The sequence below is a fragment of the Nerophis ophidion genome, linkage group LG16 (genome assembly GCF_033978795.1).
Source record: "Nerophis ophidion isolate RoL-2023_Sa linkage group LG16, RoL_Noph_v1.0, whole genome shotgun sequence".
In the NCBI taxonomy this organism is placed as follows: Eukaryota; Metazoa; Chordata; class Actinopteri; order Syngnathiformes; family Syngnathidae; genus Nerophis; species Nerophis ophidion.
The window spans coordinates 10664896-10684771 of NC_084626.1; the positions used below are offsets into that span (position 1 = coordinate 10664896).

Here is a 19876-nt window from a genome sequence, read left to right on the forward strand (position 1 = left end):
ATAGTTCGTCATTACATATGTGAGTATAAGTTGAAACTCTACTACGCAAAGCGCAAGCCATTTATCAACAACACCCAGAAACGCTGCCGGCTTGCTGGGCCCGAGTTCATCTAAGATGGACTGATGCAAAGTGTAAAAGTGTTCTGTGGGCTGACAAGTCCACATTTCAAATTGTTTTTGGAAACTGTGGACGTTGTGTCCTCTGGACCAAAGAGGAAATGAACCATCCGGATTGTTATAAGTGCAAAGTTAAAAAACCAGCATCTGTGATGGTGTGAGGGTGTATTATGCCCAAGGCATGGGTAACTTACACAATCTGTGAAGGCACCATTAATGCTGAAAGATACATACAGGGTTTTGAACAACATACCGTATGTTATCATCCAAGCAACGTTATCATGGACGCCCCTGCTTATTTTAGCTAGACAATGCCAAGCCACATGTTACAACAGCCTGGCTTCATAGTAAAAGAGTGCAGGTACTAGACTGGCCTGCCTGTACTCCAGACCTGTCTCCCATTGAAAATGTGTGGCACAATATGAAGCCTAAAATACCACAACAGAGACCCCGGATTGTGGAACAACTTAAGCTGTACATCAAGCAAGAATGGGAAATAATTCCACCTGAAAAGCTTCAAAAATTGGTTTCCTCAGTTCCCAAACGTTTACTGAGTGTTGTTAAAAGGAAAGGCCATGTAACACAGTGGTAAAAAATTCCCCTGTGCCAACTTTTTTGCAATGTGTTGCTGCCATTAAATTTTAAGTTAATGATTATTTGCAAAAAAAATATGTTTCTCAGTTTCAACATTAAATATCTTGTCTTTGCAGTCTGTTCAATTGAATATAAATTGAAAAGGATCATTGTATTCTGTTTTTATTTACGAATTACACAACGTGCCAACTTCACTGGTTTTGGGTTTTGTACAAATAGACTGCAAGACTTGTGCAGTGGTGAAGTGTTTTTTGGATCGAGTTGTAGACAGCGTTGTTAAGAGGTTTTGGTGCCGTAACACAAGAAAATAGATGATCATTAAAGTTGAGTTGAAGCATGGTAGCCAACGACAGTACAGTACTTTATATGATGGATATCTGTCAGTACCAGTACTTACCTGTGTTTTCTCATTATTTCCTCCCAGACTTGATGTTTCCCAGGCCAGTTCCTGCCTTCAACTCATGCATGTGCTTGTGTTAGCGCTCAACTTGGTGGACTCGCCTGAATCCTTTTTCAAGTTTGATCTGATGAGGCTCTTGTCTACATGCACTCCTTTTTATTGGAATGTTCATCTCTCACAGGCCAATGTATTGTATATTGATGACTGATCAGTGTGGTGTATGTGTGTGACTCGCTGTTGAACATTCCACCTGGGTCAGGACTCAGGACTCCATCCTCCTCTGCTACAACCAGCTCCGAGAGCACTAGATCTCACCCGGCCTCCTCCTCCTTTCCAGACTGCTGTTTGCAGATCAGAGGTTAGTCACGCCCCCTGACCATGTTTCATTGATGGATTCCAGCCACAAAAAAGTTGCATCAACAAGTGAGAACAAGACGTAGCAGAGCTAAATGTCTCTTTGCTCACACGGCAAAATGGATTTATAGTGTGTAGATCTTTGTTCTTTATATCCTGTTTCTGTTTTTAAAGGGGAACATCATTACAATTTCAGAAGAGTTAAAAGCAATAAAAATGAGTTCCCAGTGGCTTATTTTGTTTTTCGAAGATTTTTTCAAAATTTTACCCATCATGGAATATCCCGAAAAAAAGTCTTTAAAGTGCCTGATTTTCGCTATCTGTAAATCCACCGTCGATTTTCCTGTAACGTCACATAGTGACGCCAATACAAACGAACATGGCGGATAGAACAGCAAGATATAGCGACATTAGCTCGGATTCAGACTCGTATTTCAGCGGCTTAAGCGATTCAACAGATTACGCATGTATTGAAACGGATGGTTGGAGTGTGGAGGCAGATAGCGAAAACGAAATTGAAGAAGAAACTGAAGTTATTGAGCGATTAGCTATTGAAGCTATTCCGCGATCGCCTTCTAACCAACGATTGCATCTTATGACCACTGGATCAACTTAAATCCGTCGATTGGTAAGTGTTTGGAGGGAAAGGCTGGATGCAAATATAGCTACAAATGTACATACAGCTAGCCTAAATAGCATGTTAACATCGATTGGCTGGCAGTCATGTCGTGACCAAATATGTCTGATTAGCACATAAGTCAATAACATCAACAAAACTCACCTTTGTGATTTTGTTGACTATCGTTGGAAATGCATCTGCTTTGAGTGTTGGAGGATATCCACACATTCTTGCCATTTCTGCCATGTTAGCATCGATTAGCATGCCGTGCTAATCGATGCACACTCCACGTAAAACAACTTGAATCCGTCCCTGATCGTGTTGTTACACCCTCCGACAACACACAGATGAGGCATAATGTCTCCAAAGTACGGAAAACAGTTTCAAAAAACGGAAAATAACAGAGCTGATTTGACTTGGTGTGTGTAATGTGTTTGAGAAAATGGTGGATTGCTTCCCATTGTAACGTCACGGGTGAAAGGTCGTCGCTCCGACAGCGAACAATTGAAAGGCGTTTAAATCGCCAAATTCAGCCTTTTAGAGTTCGGAAATCGGTTAAAAAAATATATGGTCTTTTTTCTGCAACATCAAGGTATATATTGACGCTTACATAGGTCTGGTAATAATGTTCCCCTTTAAGATATTTTGGTACATTTAATTGTTATTTACCTACACTGCCTGAAATGCCCTATAGTAACCTAAAAGAATACCCAACAGGTGAATGATCAACCGCAATAATTATCCCCAGTCAATTAGAATTGCGATTGAAACAGTCATCTAATCATGCTGTTGTCACGCACATCATGAAACCAAAACAACGCCTAAAAATTGACCGACATTACCCCGCATTGTAAGGACTCCAACACCATGTTCTCAGAGGGAAGTGGCCACAAAATTGTGTCGCGGTGGTCATCAGCAGGTTGCAAAATACTTAAGTGCAGGCCAAAAGTTTGGACACACCTTCTCATTCAATGCTCTTTCTTTATTTTCATGACTATTTACATTGTAGATTATCACTGAAGGCATCAAAACTATGAATGAACACACGTGGAGTTATGTACTTAACCAAAAAAAAGGTGAAACAACTGAAAACATGTTTTATATTCTAGTTTCTTCAAAATAGCCACCCTTTGCTCTGATTACTTTTTTTGCACACTCTTGGCATTCTCTGGATGAGCTCAGGTAGTTTCAGGTAGTCACCTGAAATGGTTTTCACTTCAAAGGTGTGCTCGAAGCTCATCGAGAGAATGCCAAGAGTACGCAAAGCAGTAATCAGAGCAAAGCTATTTTGAAGAAACTAGAATACAAAACATGTTTTAAGTTATTTCACCTTTTTTTTGTCAAAGTTCATAACTCCTCATTTGTTCATTCATAGTTTTAATGTGAAAATCTACAATGTAAATCAGGCCTGGGCAATTATTTTACTCGGGGGGCCAGATTTAGATAAAAAAGTGTGTCTGGGGCCCAGTATATCTATTTTTAGGAATACTAATACAAAACCTCACAATAACGATTGGAAGCTAAAAACGTTATGACAGACCGCCTTAAAAAACGGAATGAAATTTGACATTTTTTTTCTGAATGGGACACCCAGAATGTACATGAAAGTAAAGAATGAGGGACTATACAATATTAACTATGAATGATAAAACACTGAATATTGACAACATATTGTACAATCAACCGAAACACAACCAAAATGCAACAAACTTAGTGAAAAAACCCCCACCTACTATCTGAGATACATCATAATGACCATGTAAGTAATTAGATGACCATAGTAATTAATTAGATGACCATAGTTAACTAGTATATGATGCAGATTCCAACCATTGAAAGACTTAGTATAGTTGAAGACTTGCGGTCATTAGAAAACATCACAATGGCAGCTACACTTTCCATTTTAAACATGTAAAACAATTATTTGGGAATGTCCGGTGGGCCAGATTGAAAAGCTCAACGGGCCGCATGTGGCCCCCGGCCTTAACTTGCCGAGGTCTGATGTAAATAGTCATGAAAATAAAGAAAACATATTGAGTGAGAAGGTGTGTCCAAATGTTTGTCCTGTACTGTATGTAGAATAATAATAATAATAATAATGGATTAGATTTATATCGCGCTTTTCTATTGTTAGATACTCAAAGCGCTCACAGAGAAGGGAACCCATCATTCATTCACACCTAGTGGTGGTAAGCTACATATGTAGCCACAGCTGCCCTGGGGTAGACTGACGGAAGCGTGGCTGCCAGTTTGCGCCTACGGCCCCTCCGACCACCGCCAATCATTCATTCATCATTCATTCAGTGTGAGCGGCACCGGGGGCAAGGGTGAAGTGTTCTGCCCAAGGACACAGCAGCAGCGACTTTGATGTCCATAGGTGGGAAGCGAACCTGCAACCCTCAGGTTTCTGGCACGGCTGCTCTACCCACTACGCCATGCCGCCCCTCGTAGAGACTGGAAGAGTCCCAGAAAGGCATGCCTAAATGCAGTGTTTTTGCAACCACTGTGCCGCGGCACTTGGAGATACAGTCTGGTGTGCCGTGGGAGATAATGCAGTTTCACTTATTTGGGTTAAACATATTTTTTGCAATTCGGTAATTATGTGCCGTTGTTTGGAGTGTCGGTGCTGTCTAGAGCTCGGCAGAGTAGCCATCTTATACCATACCATATCAGCAGGTGGCAGCAGGTAGTTAATTGCTTTGTAGATGTCAGGAACGACAACGATTATTTGTCGTGATCACACTATGCAGACGACAGCGGGAGGCAGCATGCAGGTAACAAGGTATGTAATGCTTAAACCAAAAATAAACAAAAGGTGAATGCCCCTAAGAAAAGGCATTAATGCTTAGGGATGGGTATGCAGAACAAAACTAAAACTGAACTGGCTACAAAGTAAACAAAAACAGAATGCTGGACGACAGCAAAAACTTACAGCGTTTGGAGCAGAGACGGCGTCCACAAAGTACATCCATACATGACATGACAACAATGTCCACACAAAAAATATAGCATCAACTTAAATATTCGTGATTTCGAAAACAAAGCAGGTGTGGGGAATAGGAAGACATGAAACTGCACCAAAATAGGAGCGCAAGACAAGAACTAAAACACTACACACGGGAAAACACCAAAAGACCCCAATTAAGTCAAGGTGTGATGTGACAAGTGGTGACAGTACACCTACTTTGAGACAAGCGCTATCGTGATGCACACTTGGTTATGGTTTGAATTCATATCCAACAATTGCGACAACGACTTTTTATTGTCTACTGAGTTTGATTTTTTAATGATTTCTGCTGGTGGTGTGCTTCGGGATTTTTTCAATAAAAAAAAAAAAATGCACCTCGGCTCAAAAAAGCATGAAAAACACTGCCTTAATGTGAAAATGTATAGGATGATAAGTGGATTACACACACAAATGTTGCCGTTCCGCTTCTCGTTAGACGACAGCAAGTCCTAAAACATTGAACAGTTGGCTCTCAAATATTTAAACAAGCTCAAAATAGGTTCACCTGTAAAGGTCATGCAGTAGTTCCTTGGTTTTCGTTGGTGATCCGTTCTAAAAGGTCGAACAAAAATGTAATCTTATGAAAAATGTTCTTCATACGAAATTAAACTAATTATTTTGTTCCAGACACACAATATTAACATAAAAAATATTTTTATAGAACATTTTACCTGCAGAAAAGTATACAAAAGACATAAAATACAAAATAAATGACTAAATCAGGGGTGGACAATTAATTTTTTTTGGGGGCTGCATGAGCAACCCGAGCACTGCTGGAGGGCCACACCGACAATATTGCAATTCAATTTTGCTCAAATTATTTTTGATATACCGTAAGATAAATAATAACAATAATAATAATAATAATAATAATAATAATAATTTAATTTAACCTAACTTAACTTTATACAAAAATAGAATAGAATAGAATAAAATACAATAGAATAGACTTTATTGTCATTATATTTGCATATAACAAGATTAAAGACTCTCACTTAAGGTGCGGTTGTGGGAAAAAATATGGGGTGAAATAAATAACACAAGAGGTAATAAAGGAAAAACTAACAATTGAAATAAACAGACTACTATCCAATAAAAATAACAAGCAATCCTGTACAATATACAAAACACTATAGAAGTACAAAATACTGTACAATATACAGAACAAGGCAAGAGTACCGAAGTAATAAATAACAATCAGTGTCGGAAAGTATTGCACTCAAAGGTTAGTATTGCACAGTAGGGTATTAGGGCAGGATATTGTACAGGGGTGAATTATTATTAGATAGATAGATAGATAGTACTTTATTGATTCCTTCAGGAGAGTTCCTTCAGGAAAATTAAAATTCAAGAAAAAACTATACGTTAAAGTTCAACATAGTGACAGCTCTGGTAAAAAAGCTGTCTCTGAGCCTGTTTGTTCTGGCTCTGATGCACCTGTAGCGCCTGCCCGATGGTAGCAGGTGGAACAGGTGGAAGCCAGGGTGTGTGCTGTCTTTGGTGATGGTTTTTGCTATCTTGAGGCAACTGGAGTTGTGTAAATCCTTCAGGGAGGGCAGGGGGCAGCCGATGATTTTTTGTGCAGACTTTATGACTCTCTGAATCGCCTGTTTGTCTGCTTCAGTGCAGCTGGCGTACCACACTGTTATGCAGTACGTCAGCAGGCTCTCGACAGCCGAGCGATAGAAGGTCACCATCAGCTGCCTCTCCAGTCTGTTCTTCCTCAGCACCCTCAGGAAGTGGAGTCTCCGCTGGCCTTCCGGATGACCACAGTTGTATTTTGGGTCCAGGACAGGTCAGCAGATATGAGGGTGCCGAAGAACTTGAAGGAGCTGACTCTCTCCACCTCCTCGCTGTTGATATAGAGGGGGCGGGGTCTGCAGTGTTTTTCCTGAAGTCAAAGATGAGTTCCTTGGTTTTTGTGGTGTTCAGTGCCAGATTATTCACTGAACACCACGCTGATAGTTTCAGGACCTCATCTCTGTATGCAGACTCATCCCCCCCTGTAATGGGAACCATGCACCACCATTGTGTCATCGGCAAACTTGATTATGGTGTTCTCCGAGTGGGCTGGACTACAGTCAGGGGTGTAGAGGGAATACAGCAAAACAGACTGCTTTTGATGGTTTTATTTTTAACACGGTCTTACACAACACTTCCTGATGCTAAAATGTCAAGTTCTGTCACTTTATCCTGCATCCTCTTTAAAAGTCCAACATTTTCCCCCGTCAGATTTGAACAACCATCTGTTGTCACACCTACCAGCTTGTCCCATTTCAGTCCTATCATGTCCAATCACGCATTTACCTATGTGAACAAGATCAACATGTGGTTGTCTCTTTAATTGACTGCATGGCTGCCAGCTCCTCCGTATTTTTAAAGTCTGCAGTTATCCCATGTAAGAAGATAAGCAGCTGGGCTCTGTCACGTACATCGCAGCTCTCATCCAAAGCCAGCGAAAAACAGTCAAAGTTGGCCTTTCTGTTCTTCAGCTGAAGCTCCAAGTTTCCAGCGATGGTCTCAACCCGCCTCGTTACAGTGCGTCGAGAGAGTGACACGTTCTCAAATGCGCCCCTCTTCTCTGGGCAGAGTCCAATAAGCGCTCCTTAATAAACTCTCCGTCAGAAAATGCCTTACTTTTTCCAGCGATTTTGTGAGAAACGACGAAACTTGTCCCGACGGCTGCATATCTGGGGGTGTGAAATGTGGCAAAAAGTCTTTGTTGGGTTTGCAGTTTGACCCTCAACGCATCAGCCTCCCTTACGCACGCTTCATCACACAGATTCCGGTATTTTTCCTCCTGCTTCGTCGTTTAGTGGCGATTCAGATTATATTCTTTAAACACAGAAACATGTATACCACAACTTAAGCACACGGTTTTACCTTTCATCTCTGTAAAGAAATGCTTGGCAGTCCATGTGTTGTTGAAAACACGGCATTAGTCATCAACTTTTCTTTTATTAGCGTGAGCTGGCATCTCGGTGGTAACCGGGCATCACTTGTCGCTGTGCACCTTCACTCATAGGTTACACACAGACATACGCCCGTAAATAACACTTTTCAAAAATAAAAGCAGCACAGATGTATTGCACGCATGACACAGATGTTTTTTTTATTTTATTTTGTAATTTGTGATTGCCACTGTTTACATTCACTCACAATCGTTCACGAGCATACGTCCACATGGAAGTAATACAAATAATGCTTTTCAAAACAAAAGCAGCACCGTTGTATTGCACACTCGACATAGATACTTTTGTAAATTTATTTTTTAATGTATGATTGGCCTCATGCGGGCGCACAAAATGCCGGATGTGGCCCGTGGGCCGCAGCATGCCCAGGTCTGGACTAAATGAACATTTAGCATTACTTTTACCTTTATTGAAGGCTTGTTGGTAAATAAGGCAACCTTTTTACTTTGCAACAAGTTTTTTCTTGAATTCAGTCGTGTTTTTCCACCTTCTTTATGTAAGCACTTGCAACTTTGCCGTGACACTCGATGATTAAAAAAAACAGAGACCGAGTCACCAACACATATAATTCTTTGTTAGGGTACTCAATTACTCACAGAATAATAAGTGTGTTACACGCAGTGTGATAACTGAGATGCTGTGCGAAAACCGGGACAAAATTGTTGAAAAAAGGTTAATTGAAAATTGGTGTATACAAAAACCAAGCAGTATATCTTAGGTTTTTATTCATCCAAAGCCCAACTTAACGTGAACTAAAATGTTTCTCTTCTGCTTCTAATGTACTCATTTCTTGCTGTAAACGTACTCATTATGTTAATACGATTACATAAAAGGTGTTTGTTTGTACAAACCCCGTTTCCATATCAGTTGGGAAATTGTGTTAGATGTAAATAAAAACGGAATACAATGATTTGCAAATAATTTTCAACCCTTATTCAATTGAATGCACTACAAAGACAATATATTTGATGTTCTAACTCATAAACTTAATTTTTTTTTTGCAAATATTATTCAACTTAGAATTTCTTGGCTGCAACACGTGCCAAAGTAGTTGGGAAAGGGCATGTTCACCACTGTGTTACATCACCTTTTCTTTTGAAAACACTCAATAAACGTTTTGGGAACTGAGGAAACTAATTGTTGAAGCTTTGAAAGTGGAATTCTTTTTTAATCTTGTTTTATGTAGAGCTTTAGTCGTTCAACAGTCCGGGGTCTTTGCTGTCAGATTTTACGCTTCATAATGAGCCACACATTTTCGATGGGAGACAGGTGTGGATTGCAGGCTGTTGTAACACGTGGCTTGGCATTGTCTTGCTGAAATAAGCAGGGGCGTCCATGATAACGTTGCTTGGATGACAACATTTGTTGCTCCGAAACCTGTATGGACCTTTCAGCATTAATGGTGCCTTCACAGATGTGTAAGTTACCCATGCCTTGGGCACTAATACACCCCCATACCATCACAGATGCTGGCTTTTGAACTTTGCGCCTATAACAATCCGAATGGTTATTTTCCTCTTTGTTTCGGAGGACACTACATCCACAGTTTCCAAGTATAATTAGAAATGTGGACTCGTCAGACCACAGAACACTTTTCCACTTTGCATCAGTCCATCTTAGATGAGCTCGGGCCCAGTGAAGCCAGCAGCGTTCCTTGGTGTTGTTGATAAATGGGTTTTGCTTTGCATAGCAGTTTTAAACTTGCACTTACAGATGTAGCGACCAACTGTAGTTACTGACATTGGTTTTATGAAGTGTTCCTGAGCCCATTTGGTATTATCCTTTACACACTGATGTCGGTTTTTGATGCAGTACCGCCTGAGGGGTCAGAAGTCCGTAATATCATGGCTTACGTGCAGTGATTTCTCCAGATTCTCTGACCCTTTTCATGATTTTACGAACCGTAGATGGTAAAATCCCTAAATTCCTTGCAATAGCTCGTTGAGAAATATTGTAAAACTGTTCGACAATTTGCTTACAAATTGATGACCCTCGCCCCATCCTTGGTTGTAAATTACTTAGCATTTCATGGAAGCTGTTTTTATACCCTATCATGGCACCCACCTGTTCCCAATTAGCCTGCACACCTGTGGGATGTTCCAAATAAGTGTTTGATGAGTATATCTCAACTTTATCAGTATTTATTGCCACATTTCCCAACTTCTTTGTTACGTGTTGCTGGCATCAAATTCTAAAGTTAATGATTATTTGCAAAAAAAAATGTTTATCAATTTGAACATCAAATATGTTGTCTTTGTAGCATATTCAACTAAATATGGGTTGAAAATTATTTGCAAATCGTTTATATTTACATCTAACACAATTTCCCAACTCATATGGAAACAGGGTTTGTAAATAATTGACAATGCGAACCAGCGGGTAAGTATTTTTAATTTAGTTTTTTATTGATTTCCTCATCCCAGTTACATGAATGACCCATCACATAATTATACAAGAGAGTGCATTTGGCACATTTGGAAAAAAAAAGTTTGCCACATTTGGTACAAAAAGGTGATTCAAATCGAAATGCAAAAACAACCTATTCCATTCCTTAAATGACAAGAACTTGTTGAAATTGTGAGATTTTTCTGCAGCATTTTCATTTCTGATGAGCTTCAGTTAATTAGGAAAAACACAAACAAAATCTACATTTCAAATTCAGGAGGGAGTGGCTTAAATCAGACAAATATATTTATCGGTTTTATCATTACTCTATACTTGTGTTAAGAATTTCCATGTAAAGTAAGACACAACAAAAAATTAAAAAAATATATTTGAAAAAACCTGTAGGGATAATCATATAACAAGCAGTTTAATAGCATAATGCTGTCAGTATGGGTGCACACCTGTTATGCACTTCAGCTATTTTTGATGGGATAACATACAATCCAGTCAGGTGTTTTCAAATAAAACTGAAGCCCAAAGCCAATAACCCAAAAACACCTTTGCGCCATCTTCAATATTTACTTCCACGGTTACACATTAACATTCAGTTAATAAAGCTCATCGTTCAGGGTAAACGGATGCCGCCGTTTTTCCACGCTCAAGACAGGAGAAAGGGCAAAAACAAACAGTGACAATTCGGGCGCTACCACAGGTCCAGCAGGTTCTTCTTGTCATGAGTCAGTGTGTCACCGTAACTATTCCAGTTCAATGGAAAACATGAATTATAAAAAACGATCAAAACGCCCTGTGAATTCCTAATACCATAAAAGAAAGTGCTCTTTGGCATCCTGAGAAGCTGGGTGTCGTAAAATGCAGTAAAATCTGAGAGCCAAGCAACCCTCACGTTGGCATCAAATGATAAAGACGCCATAAAGCCATAAATGCTTATCAAACTGTCTGGGGGAGAAATAACTGACCCAGGTTAGTTACGTGGGGCGGTATAGCTCAATTGATAGAAGCGGCCGTGCCAGCAACTTGAGGGTTCCAGGTTCGATCCCCGCTTCCGCCATCCTAGTTACTGCCGATGTGTCCTTGGGCAAGACACTTTACCCACCTGCTCCCAGTGACACCCACACTGGTTTAAATGGAACTTAGATGTTGGGTTTCACTATGTAAAGCGCCTTGAGACACTAGAGAAAAAGCGCTATATAAATATAATTATCTTCTCTTCTCTCACTACGTAAAAGGACACAACTTACATTGAATGTGTTTTGGTGTGACTTTTTGGCCTACACAGTATAACCCCTGACTCATGTCGTCATAAGCGGTTGTCGACCTAACCGAAACAGTCAATAGTCTTTGCTTACACATTTACTTGTGACTTTGGATGTTGACAGGAGGACGATACTCTAAGATTTTTTTAACCTACTGCAGTTTTTTTGTGGTTGTTATAAACGTTCTTCATTTTTGCATATTTTGGTTTGGCTTCTTCTTCCTTACCATCCAGATTATCAATGACACACTTTTATTTTGAATCACATACTTTGCACTGAACCCTGTGCATATTTTAATGGAGTCTAGCAAAGTAGTCATGTCGCTTTTATCATATAACACTGCTTAGTGATAATGATACTACAACACGTGTAAATAAACAGACTCATAGAAAAGACCCCTTTGGCTGTCACATGTCATGTTGACTTCAGGTGGGGCGAGAGTTAGTTGTCAACACAAACAGGTTTGACTGTACTGTATATGGAGAAAAGGCATTTCACTTTAAAACCAAATATCCCTTTGTGCTTCCCCTTTTTTGGTGTCGTGCAATTTGTGATGTTGGCTCCAGTGCGCTGCTTTTTTGCAACAGTACACTTGAAGTTAGTTCCGCGGAGCTCAGCTGTTAATATTCAAAGCCTGCTTGTAAGCTTCAGTCACATTATCGCAGTCTGTAATGGAGAAGGCGCTGTCGGCTATTCCGGACTCGTAGCAGCTCCACGGCCTCTGCTCTCCCAGTACACGGTCTTCTTGGATTCCCAGCAGGTCGTCGGCAGACACGCATGCTCTCATTAAGGGCCTGCCTGCTTTCTCCGTGCGTGCCGGAGGTCCGACGCGGTCTGGAAGATCCAGCTGGTCGAAAGACTCGGAGGACAGAATGCTGTCCTTGCTGATGGCCTCACCTGGCCTCATCCTGGAGCCCCGGTGCGGTAAAGAAACCGCCAGCTGATCCAAGGAGCCAAACTCCTGCAGACCCCCTGAGGAGTACTTCCCGTTCCGTTTAAGGATGCCTTTCCGATGGGTTGGCGCTGAGGGGCACGCTTTAAAGCCGGAGTCACTATTCTCAGGAGAGGAGGAGTAGTATCCTGACTCCTGCTCTGTGGGCTTCTTTAGGATACCTTTCCGAGGTTGCGTCGCAGTACAGGCTGCGCTGGCTGTGGGGGACAAACCCAAAATACTCTGATGTTCCAGTGTCGCGACCGTGGGAGCCTCGCTCGTGACTTTTTGTTTGATACTATTTCTTCTTTTCAAAATACCCTTGGAAGGCCGAGTGTCCGCGCATGCTTCTTGCGCAGGCTGGGAGACGTTGTTCTCCTTCTGCGACCTCCGCAGAGAGCGTTGGCGCACCACGTCGCCGCCGCTGCCGTGTGGGCGGAGGAGCAGGCAACGCATCTTGGAGCCGTTCTCCAGCAAAGGTCTGGACGTACGCCGCAGCCAACTGGCAACGCTGGCCAGCCCGGCCGGGTGGGACATCGACTTTGTGGACGTCGTCTCCTCCACTTTCGTCTCACCCAAGAGGGACTTCTGGTAGCCCCAGTTCAGCCACCAGTGTCCCGCTATCTCCTCCATGGTAGCTCTGCGGTCTGGGTTTACCATCAGCATCCAGCGAATGAGGCCACAAGCATCTGGTCGGGGGAAAGAGGTGTAAACACATTTAAATGCTAAGACTTAGAGACTTGGGCAGCACGTTGCAACAGTGGTTAGTGCATCTGCCTCACAATACGAAGGTCCTGAGTTCAATCCCAGGCTCGGGATCTTTCTGTGTGGAGTTTGCATGTTCTCCCCGTGACTGCGTGGTTTCTTTCCGGGTACTCCGGCTTCCTCCCACTTCCAAAGACATGCACCTGGGGATAGGTTGATTGGCAACACTAAATTGGCCCTAGTGTGTGAATGTTGTCTGTCTATCTGTGTTGGCCCTGCCATGAGGTGATGACTTGTCCAGGGTGTACACCGCCTTCCGCCTGATTGTAGCCAAGATAAGCTCCAGCTACCCCGAACGGGACAAGCGGTAGAAAATGGATGGATGGATGGACTTAGACTTCCTTTTATTGTCATTCAAATTTGAACTTTACAGTACAGATTAGAATGAGATTTTGTTGCATTAGCTCGTTGTCGTGCAGGATAAAAAAGCAGTAAGGTACGGATATAAATAGATTACTTTTCATACATTCATTCATTTACTACCGCTTGTCCCTTTCAGGGTCGCTGGAGCCCATCTCAGCTGCATTCGGTCGGAAAGGGAGGTACACCCTGGTCAAGTCGCCACCTCATCACAGGGCCAACACAGATAGACAGACAACATTCACACTCACATTCACACACTAGGGCCAATTTAGTTTTGCCAATCAACTTATCCCCAGGTGCATGTCTTTGGAGGTGGGAGGAGGCCGGAGTACCCGGAGGCAACTCACGCAGTCACAGGGAGAACATGCAAACTCCGCACAGAAAAATCCAGAGCCCGGGATTGAACTCAGGACCTTCGTATCGCGAGGCAGACGCACTAATCCCTCTTCCACCAGATAAATACCGGTAAATCGCACTTTTTCATATGCATCCACGTTTATGGATGTATGTTATATTGTCTTTATATTCCAGCGAGTTAATCCGTTTTTTGGGGGGGGAATTGAGGGGATTATTATGATGCGTTTAAGAATCTTATGGCCTGAGGGACAAAGCTGTTACAGAACCTGAAGGTTCTGCTACATAGGCTGCGGAACCTATTTCTAAAATCCAGCAGTGAAAACAGTGCTTGGTTGGTGTGGGAGGATTCTCTGCCGATTTTCTGAGCCCTGGTCAGGCAGCGGCTTTTTGCGATTTCCTAAAACATCAAAATAAAAACACACGAAATAAATTAAACACTCACCAGAAGGTTTGATTGGTTTGCGGTAGTTTCCGGTGCTGATCTGCTGGACCAGTGCCTTGTGGCTGTTTCCATCAAAGGGCATAGTGCCGTGGACCATGGTGTACAACAGCACTCCAAGGGACCACGTGTCCACCTCCGGGCCACGGTACGGGCGTCCATTTACAATCTCTGGTGACGCGTACAGTGGGCTGCCACAAAACGTCTGCAGATACTCGTCCCCGTAGTAAAGGTTGGACAGGCCAAAGTCTGCAATCTGTCAGAAAAAAGTGTTAGGATTTCATTGAGAAATGTAAATGTTTGTGGATATGACCCAATTTCTGGGACAAAAATATTTGGTGTCACATTAACTCTAAATTCCTCACAAAGTTCCCTTTGAGTTCCAAAATACCCACCATCACATTAGTGTGTTTACCTGAATTATTACACGTTTTGGTTCACACCTTTAGGGGACTGATAAGCACCAGTTCTTTAGCATGGCCACTAGTGGGACTTAGCAACTAATTTTCTATAAGTCATTGATCATTTCTCTCATGATTATAAAACTGGAGGTACAGATGCACACTTTTTTTCAATCCAAAACTGCCAACTTTCTGCTTCTGAAGACCGTTTTACATTGAGATTGACTAGAGTTTGTGCACACCTGGATGTAAGACAGATTCAAACAAAGGTGGATTTGACAAAGTGTGTCTGTAGATTTTTCCTGACAAAAGCTAGTATCTTCAACTTTTGATGAGCCGTTGCCTGGATCATGTTTTGTTTTCTTGCCCTGATGTGGGATCTGAGCCAAGAATGTCGTTGTTGCCTGTGCATCCTTTTGAAACACTTGTGATTAAGGGTTATTTCAATAAACTTTGATTGATTGATTGTTTTAGTTTAAGACTCTCTTAGTTCTGTTTCATCACCCCTGGGTTTGTGTTTCTTTGTTGCCATGGGTGATGATTATTTTCACCTGCTTCTGATTAGTGCTGGGGACGCTCACCTGCTCCCGGGCACTAATTGGGGAGCGTCCCAAACACTAATTAGAGGCAGGTGAAAATAATCATCACCCATGGCAACCAAGAAACACAACCCCAGGGGCGATGAAACATAAATAAGAGTCTTAAACTAAAACCAAAACATGATCCGGGCAATGGATCCTCACAGGCCAATGTATTGTATATTGTATATTGATGACTGATCAGTGTGGTGTATGTGTGTGACTCGCTGTTGAACATTCCACCTGGGTCAGGACTCAGGACTCCATCCTCCTCTGCTACAACCAGCTCCGAGAGCACTAGATCTCACCCGGCCTCCTCCTCCTTTCCAGACTGCTGTTTGCAGATCAGAGGTTAGTCACGCCCCCTGACCATGTTTCATTGATGGATTCCAGCCACAAAAAAGTTGCATCAACAAGTGAGAACAAGACGTAGCAGAGCTAAATGTCTCTTTGCTCACACGGCAAAATGGATTTATAGTGTGTAGATCTTTGTTCTTTATATCCTGTTTCTGTTTTTAAAGGGGAACATCATTACAATTTCAGAAGAGTTAAAAGCAATAAAAATGAGTTCCCAGTGGCTTATTTTGTTTTTCGAAGATTTTTTCAAAATTTTACCCATCATGGAATATCCCGAAAAAAAGTCTTTAAAGTGCCTGATTTTCGCTATCTGTAAATCCACCGTCGATTTTCCTGTAACGTCACATAGTGACGCCAATACAAACGAACATGGCGGATAGAACAGCAAGATATAGCGACATTAGCTCGGATTCAGACTCGTATTTCAGCGGCTTAAGCGATTCAACAGATTACGCATGTATTGAAACGGATGGTTGGAGTGTGGAGGCAGATAGCGAAAACGAAATTGAAGAAGAAACTGAAGTTATTGAGCGATTAGCTATTGAAGCTATTCCGCGATCGCCTTCTAACCAACGATTGCATCTTATGACCACTGGATCAACTTAAATCCGTCGATTGGTAAGTGTTTGGAGGGAAAGGCTGGATGCAAATATAGCTACAAATGTACATACAGCTAGCCTAAATAGCATGTTAACATCGATTGGCTGGCAGTCATGTCGTGACCAAATATGTCTGATTAGCACATAAGTCAATAACATCAACAAAACTCACCTTTGTGATTTTGTTGACTATCGTTGGAAATGCATCTGCTTTGAGTGTTGGAGGATATCCACACATTCTTGCCATTTCTGCCATGTTAGCATCGATTAGCATGCCGTGCTAATCGATGCACACTCCACGTAAAACAACTTGAATCCGTCCCTGATCGTGTTGTTACACCCTCCGACAACACACAGATGAGGCATAATGTCTCCAAAGTACGGAAAACAGTTTCAAAAAACGGAAAATAACAGAGCTGATTTGACTTGGTGTGTGTAATGTGTTTGAGAAAATGGTGGATTGCTTCCCATTGTAACGTCACGGGTGAAAGGTCGTCGCTCCGACAGCGAACAATTGAAAGGCGTTTAAATCGCCAAATTCAGCCTTTTAGAGTTCGGAAATCGGTTAAAAAAATATATGGTCTTTTTTCTGCAACATCAAGGTATATATTGACGCTTACATAGGTCTGGTAATAATGTTCCCCTTTAAGATATTTTGGTACATTTAATTGTTATTTACCTACACTGCCTGAAATGCCCTATAGTAACCTAAAAGAATACCCAACAGGTGAATGATCAACCGCAATAATTATCCCCAGTCAATTAGAATTGCGATTGAAACAGTCATCTAATCATGCTGTTGTCACGCACATCATGAAACCAAAACAACGCCTAAAAATTGACCGACATTACCCCGCATTGTAAGGACTCCAACACCATGTTCTCAGAGGGAAGTGGCCACAAAATTGTGTCGCGGTGGTCATCAGCAGGTTGCAAAATACTTAAGTGCAGGCCAAAAGTTTGGACACACCTTCTCATTCAATGCTCTTTCTTTATTTTCATGACTATTTACATTGTAGATTATCACTGAAGGCATCAAAACTATGAATGAACACACGTGGAGTTATGTACTTAACCAAAAAAAAGGTGAAACAACTGAAAACATGTTTTATATTCTAGTTTCTTCAAAATAGCCACCCTTTGCTCTGATTACTTTTTTTGCACACTCTTGGCATTCTCTGGATGAGCTCAGGTAGTTTCAGGTAGTCACCTGAAATGGTTTTCACTTCAAAGGTGTGCTCGAAGCTCATCGAGAGAATGCCAAGAGTACGCAAAGCAGTAATCAGAGCAAAGCTATTTTGAAGAAACTAGAATACAAAACATGTTTTAAGTTATTTCACCTTTTTTTTGTCAAAGTTCATAACTCCTCATTTGTTCATTCATAGTTTTAATGTGAAAATCTACAATGTAAATCAGGCCTGGGCAATTATTTTACTCGGGGGGCCAGATTTAGATAAAAAAGTGTGTCTGGGGCCCAGTATATCTATTTTTAGGAATACTAATACAAAACCTCACAATAACGATTGGAAGCTAAAAACGTTATGACAGACCGCCTTAAAAAACGGAATGAAATTTGACATTTTTTTTCTGAATGGGACACCCAGAATGTACATGAAAGTAAAGAATGAGGGACTATACAATATTAACTATGAATGATAAAACACTGAATATTGACAACATATTGTACAATCAACCGAAACACAACCAAAATGCAACAAACTTAGTGAAAAAACCCCCACCTACTATCTGAGATACATCATAATGACCATGTAAGTAATTAGATGACCATAGTAATTAATTAGATGACCATAGTTAACTAGTATATGATGCAGATTCCAACCATTGAAAGACTTAGTATAGTTGAAGACTTGCGGTCATTAGAAAACATCACAATGGCAGCTACACTTTCCATTTTAAACATGTAAAACAATTATTTGGGAATGTCCGGTGGGCCAGATTGAAAAGCTCAACGGGCCGCATGTGGCCCCCGGCCTTAACTTGCCGAGGTCTGATGTAAATAGTCATGAAAATAAAGAAAACATATTGAGTGAGAAGGTGTGTCCAAATGTTTGTCCTGTACTGTATGTAGAATAATAATAATAATAATAATGGATTAGATTTATATCGCGCTTTTCTATTGTTAGATACTCAAAGCGCTCACAGAGAAGGGAACCCATCATTCATTCACACCTAGTGGTGGTAAGCTACATATGTAGCCACAGCTGCCCTGGGGTAGACTGACGGAAGCGTGGCTGCCAGTTTGCGCCTACGGCCCCTCCGACCACCGCCAATCATTCATTCATCATTCATTCAGTGTGAGCGGCACCGGGGGCAAGGGTGAAGTGTTCTGCCCAAGGACACAGCAGCAGCGACTTTGATGTCCATAGGTGGGAAGCGAACCTGCAACCCTCAGGTTTCTGGCACGGCTGCTCTACCCACTACGCCATGCCGCCCCTCGTAGAGACTGGAAGAGTCCCAGAAAGGCATGCCTAAATGCAGTGTTTTTGCAACCACTGTGCCGCGGCACTTGGAGATACAGTCTGGTGTGCCGTGGGAGATAATGCAGTTTCACTTATTTGGGTTAAACATATTTTTTGCAATTCGGTAATTATGTGCCGTTGTTTGGAGTGTCGGTGCTGTCTAGAGCTCGGCAGAGTAGCCATCTTATACCATACCATATCAGCAGGTGGCAGCAGGTAGTTAATTGCTTTGTAGATGTCAGGAACGACAACGATTATTTGTCGTGATCACACTATGCAGACGACAGCGGGAGGCAGCATGCAGGTAACAAGGTATGTAATGCTTAAACCAAAAATAAACAAAAGGTGAATGCCCCTAAGAAAAGGCATTAATGCTTAGGGATGGGTATGCAGAACAAAACTAAAACTGAACTGGCTACAAAGTAAACAAAAACAGAATGCTGGACGACAGCAAAAACTTACAGCGTTTGGAGCAGAGACGGCGTCCACAAAGTACATCCATACATGACATGACAACAATGTCCACACAAAAAATATAGCATCAACTTAAATATTCGTGATTTCGAAAACAAAGCAGGTGTGGGGAATAGGAAGACATGAAACTGCACCAAAATAGGAGCGCAAGACAAGAACTAAAACACTACACACGGGAAAACACCAAAAGACCCCAATTAAGTCAAGGTGTGATGTGACAAGTGGTGACAGTACACCTACTTTGAGACAAGCGCTATCGTGATGCACACTTGGTTATGGTTTGAATTCATATCCAACAATTGCGACAACGACTTTTTATTGTCTACTGAGTTTGATTTTTTAATGATTTCTGCTGGTGGTGTGCTTCGGGATTTTTTCAATAAAAAAAAAAAAATGCACCTCGGCTCAAA

The 19876-nt window shown here is 41.6% G+C and overlaps 1 protein-coding gene across 1 annotated transcript; it reads right to left on the minus strand.

The window, feature by feature from the left end:
• Positions 1–10447: 10447 nt before the first annotated feature.
• LOC133534896 (NUAK family SNF1-like kinase 2) lies at positions 10448–16774 on the minus strand. The gene is made up of 3 exons (XM_061874211.1): positions 16685–16774; positions 14581–14833; positions 10448–13342 (listed from the first exon to the last, which is right to left on the minus strand). The coding sequence occupies exons 1-3, from the start codon at positions 16766–16768 to the stop codon at positions 12336–12338; spliced, it is 1344 nt and encodes a 447-aa protein (XP_061730195.1). The 5' UTR covers positions 16769–16774; the 3' UTR covers positions 10448–12335.
• Positions 16775–19876: the final 3102 nt, after the last annotated feature.

Bases quoted from the DNA above. Each gene is read 5' to 3' on its own strand.
- LOC133534896 (XM_061874211.1), bottom strand. From the start codon at position 16,768: ATGGCAGAAATGGCAAGAATGTGTGGATATCCTCCAACACTCAAAGCA. The intron at 14,834-16,684 runs GTGAGTTTTGTT...TTTTTCTGACAG, and splicing joins TAGTCAACAAAATCACAAAG to ATTGCAGACTTTGGCCTGTC. The intron at 13,343-14,580 runs GTGAGTGTTTAA...TCCCCCGACCAG, and splicing joins CAAACCAATCAAACCTTCTG to ATGCTTGTGGCCTCATTCGC.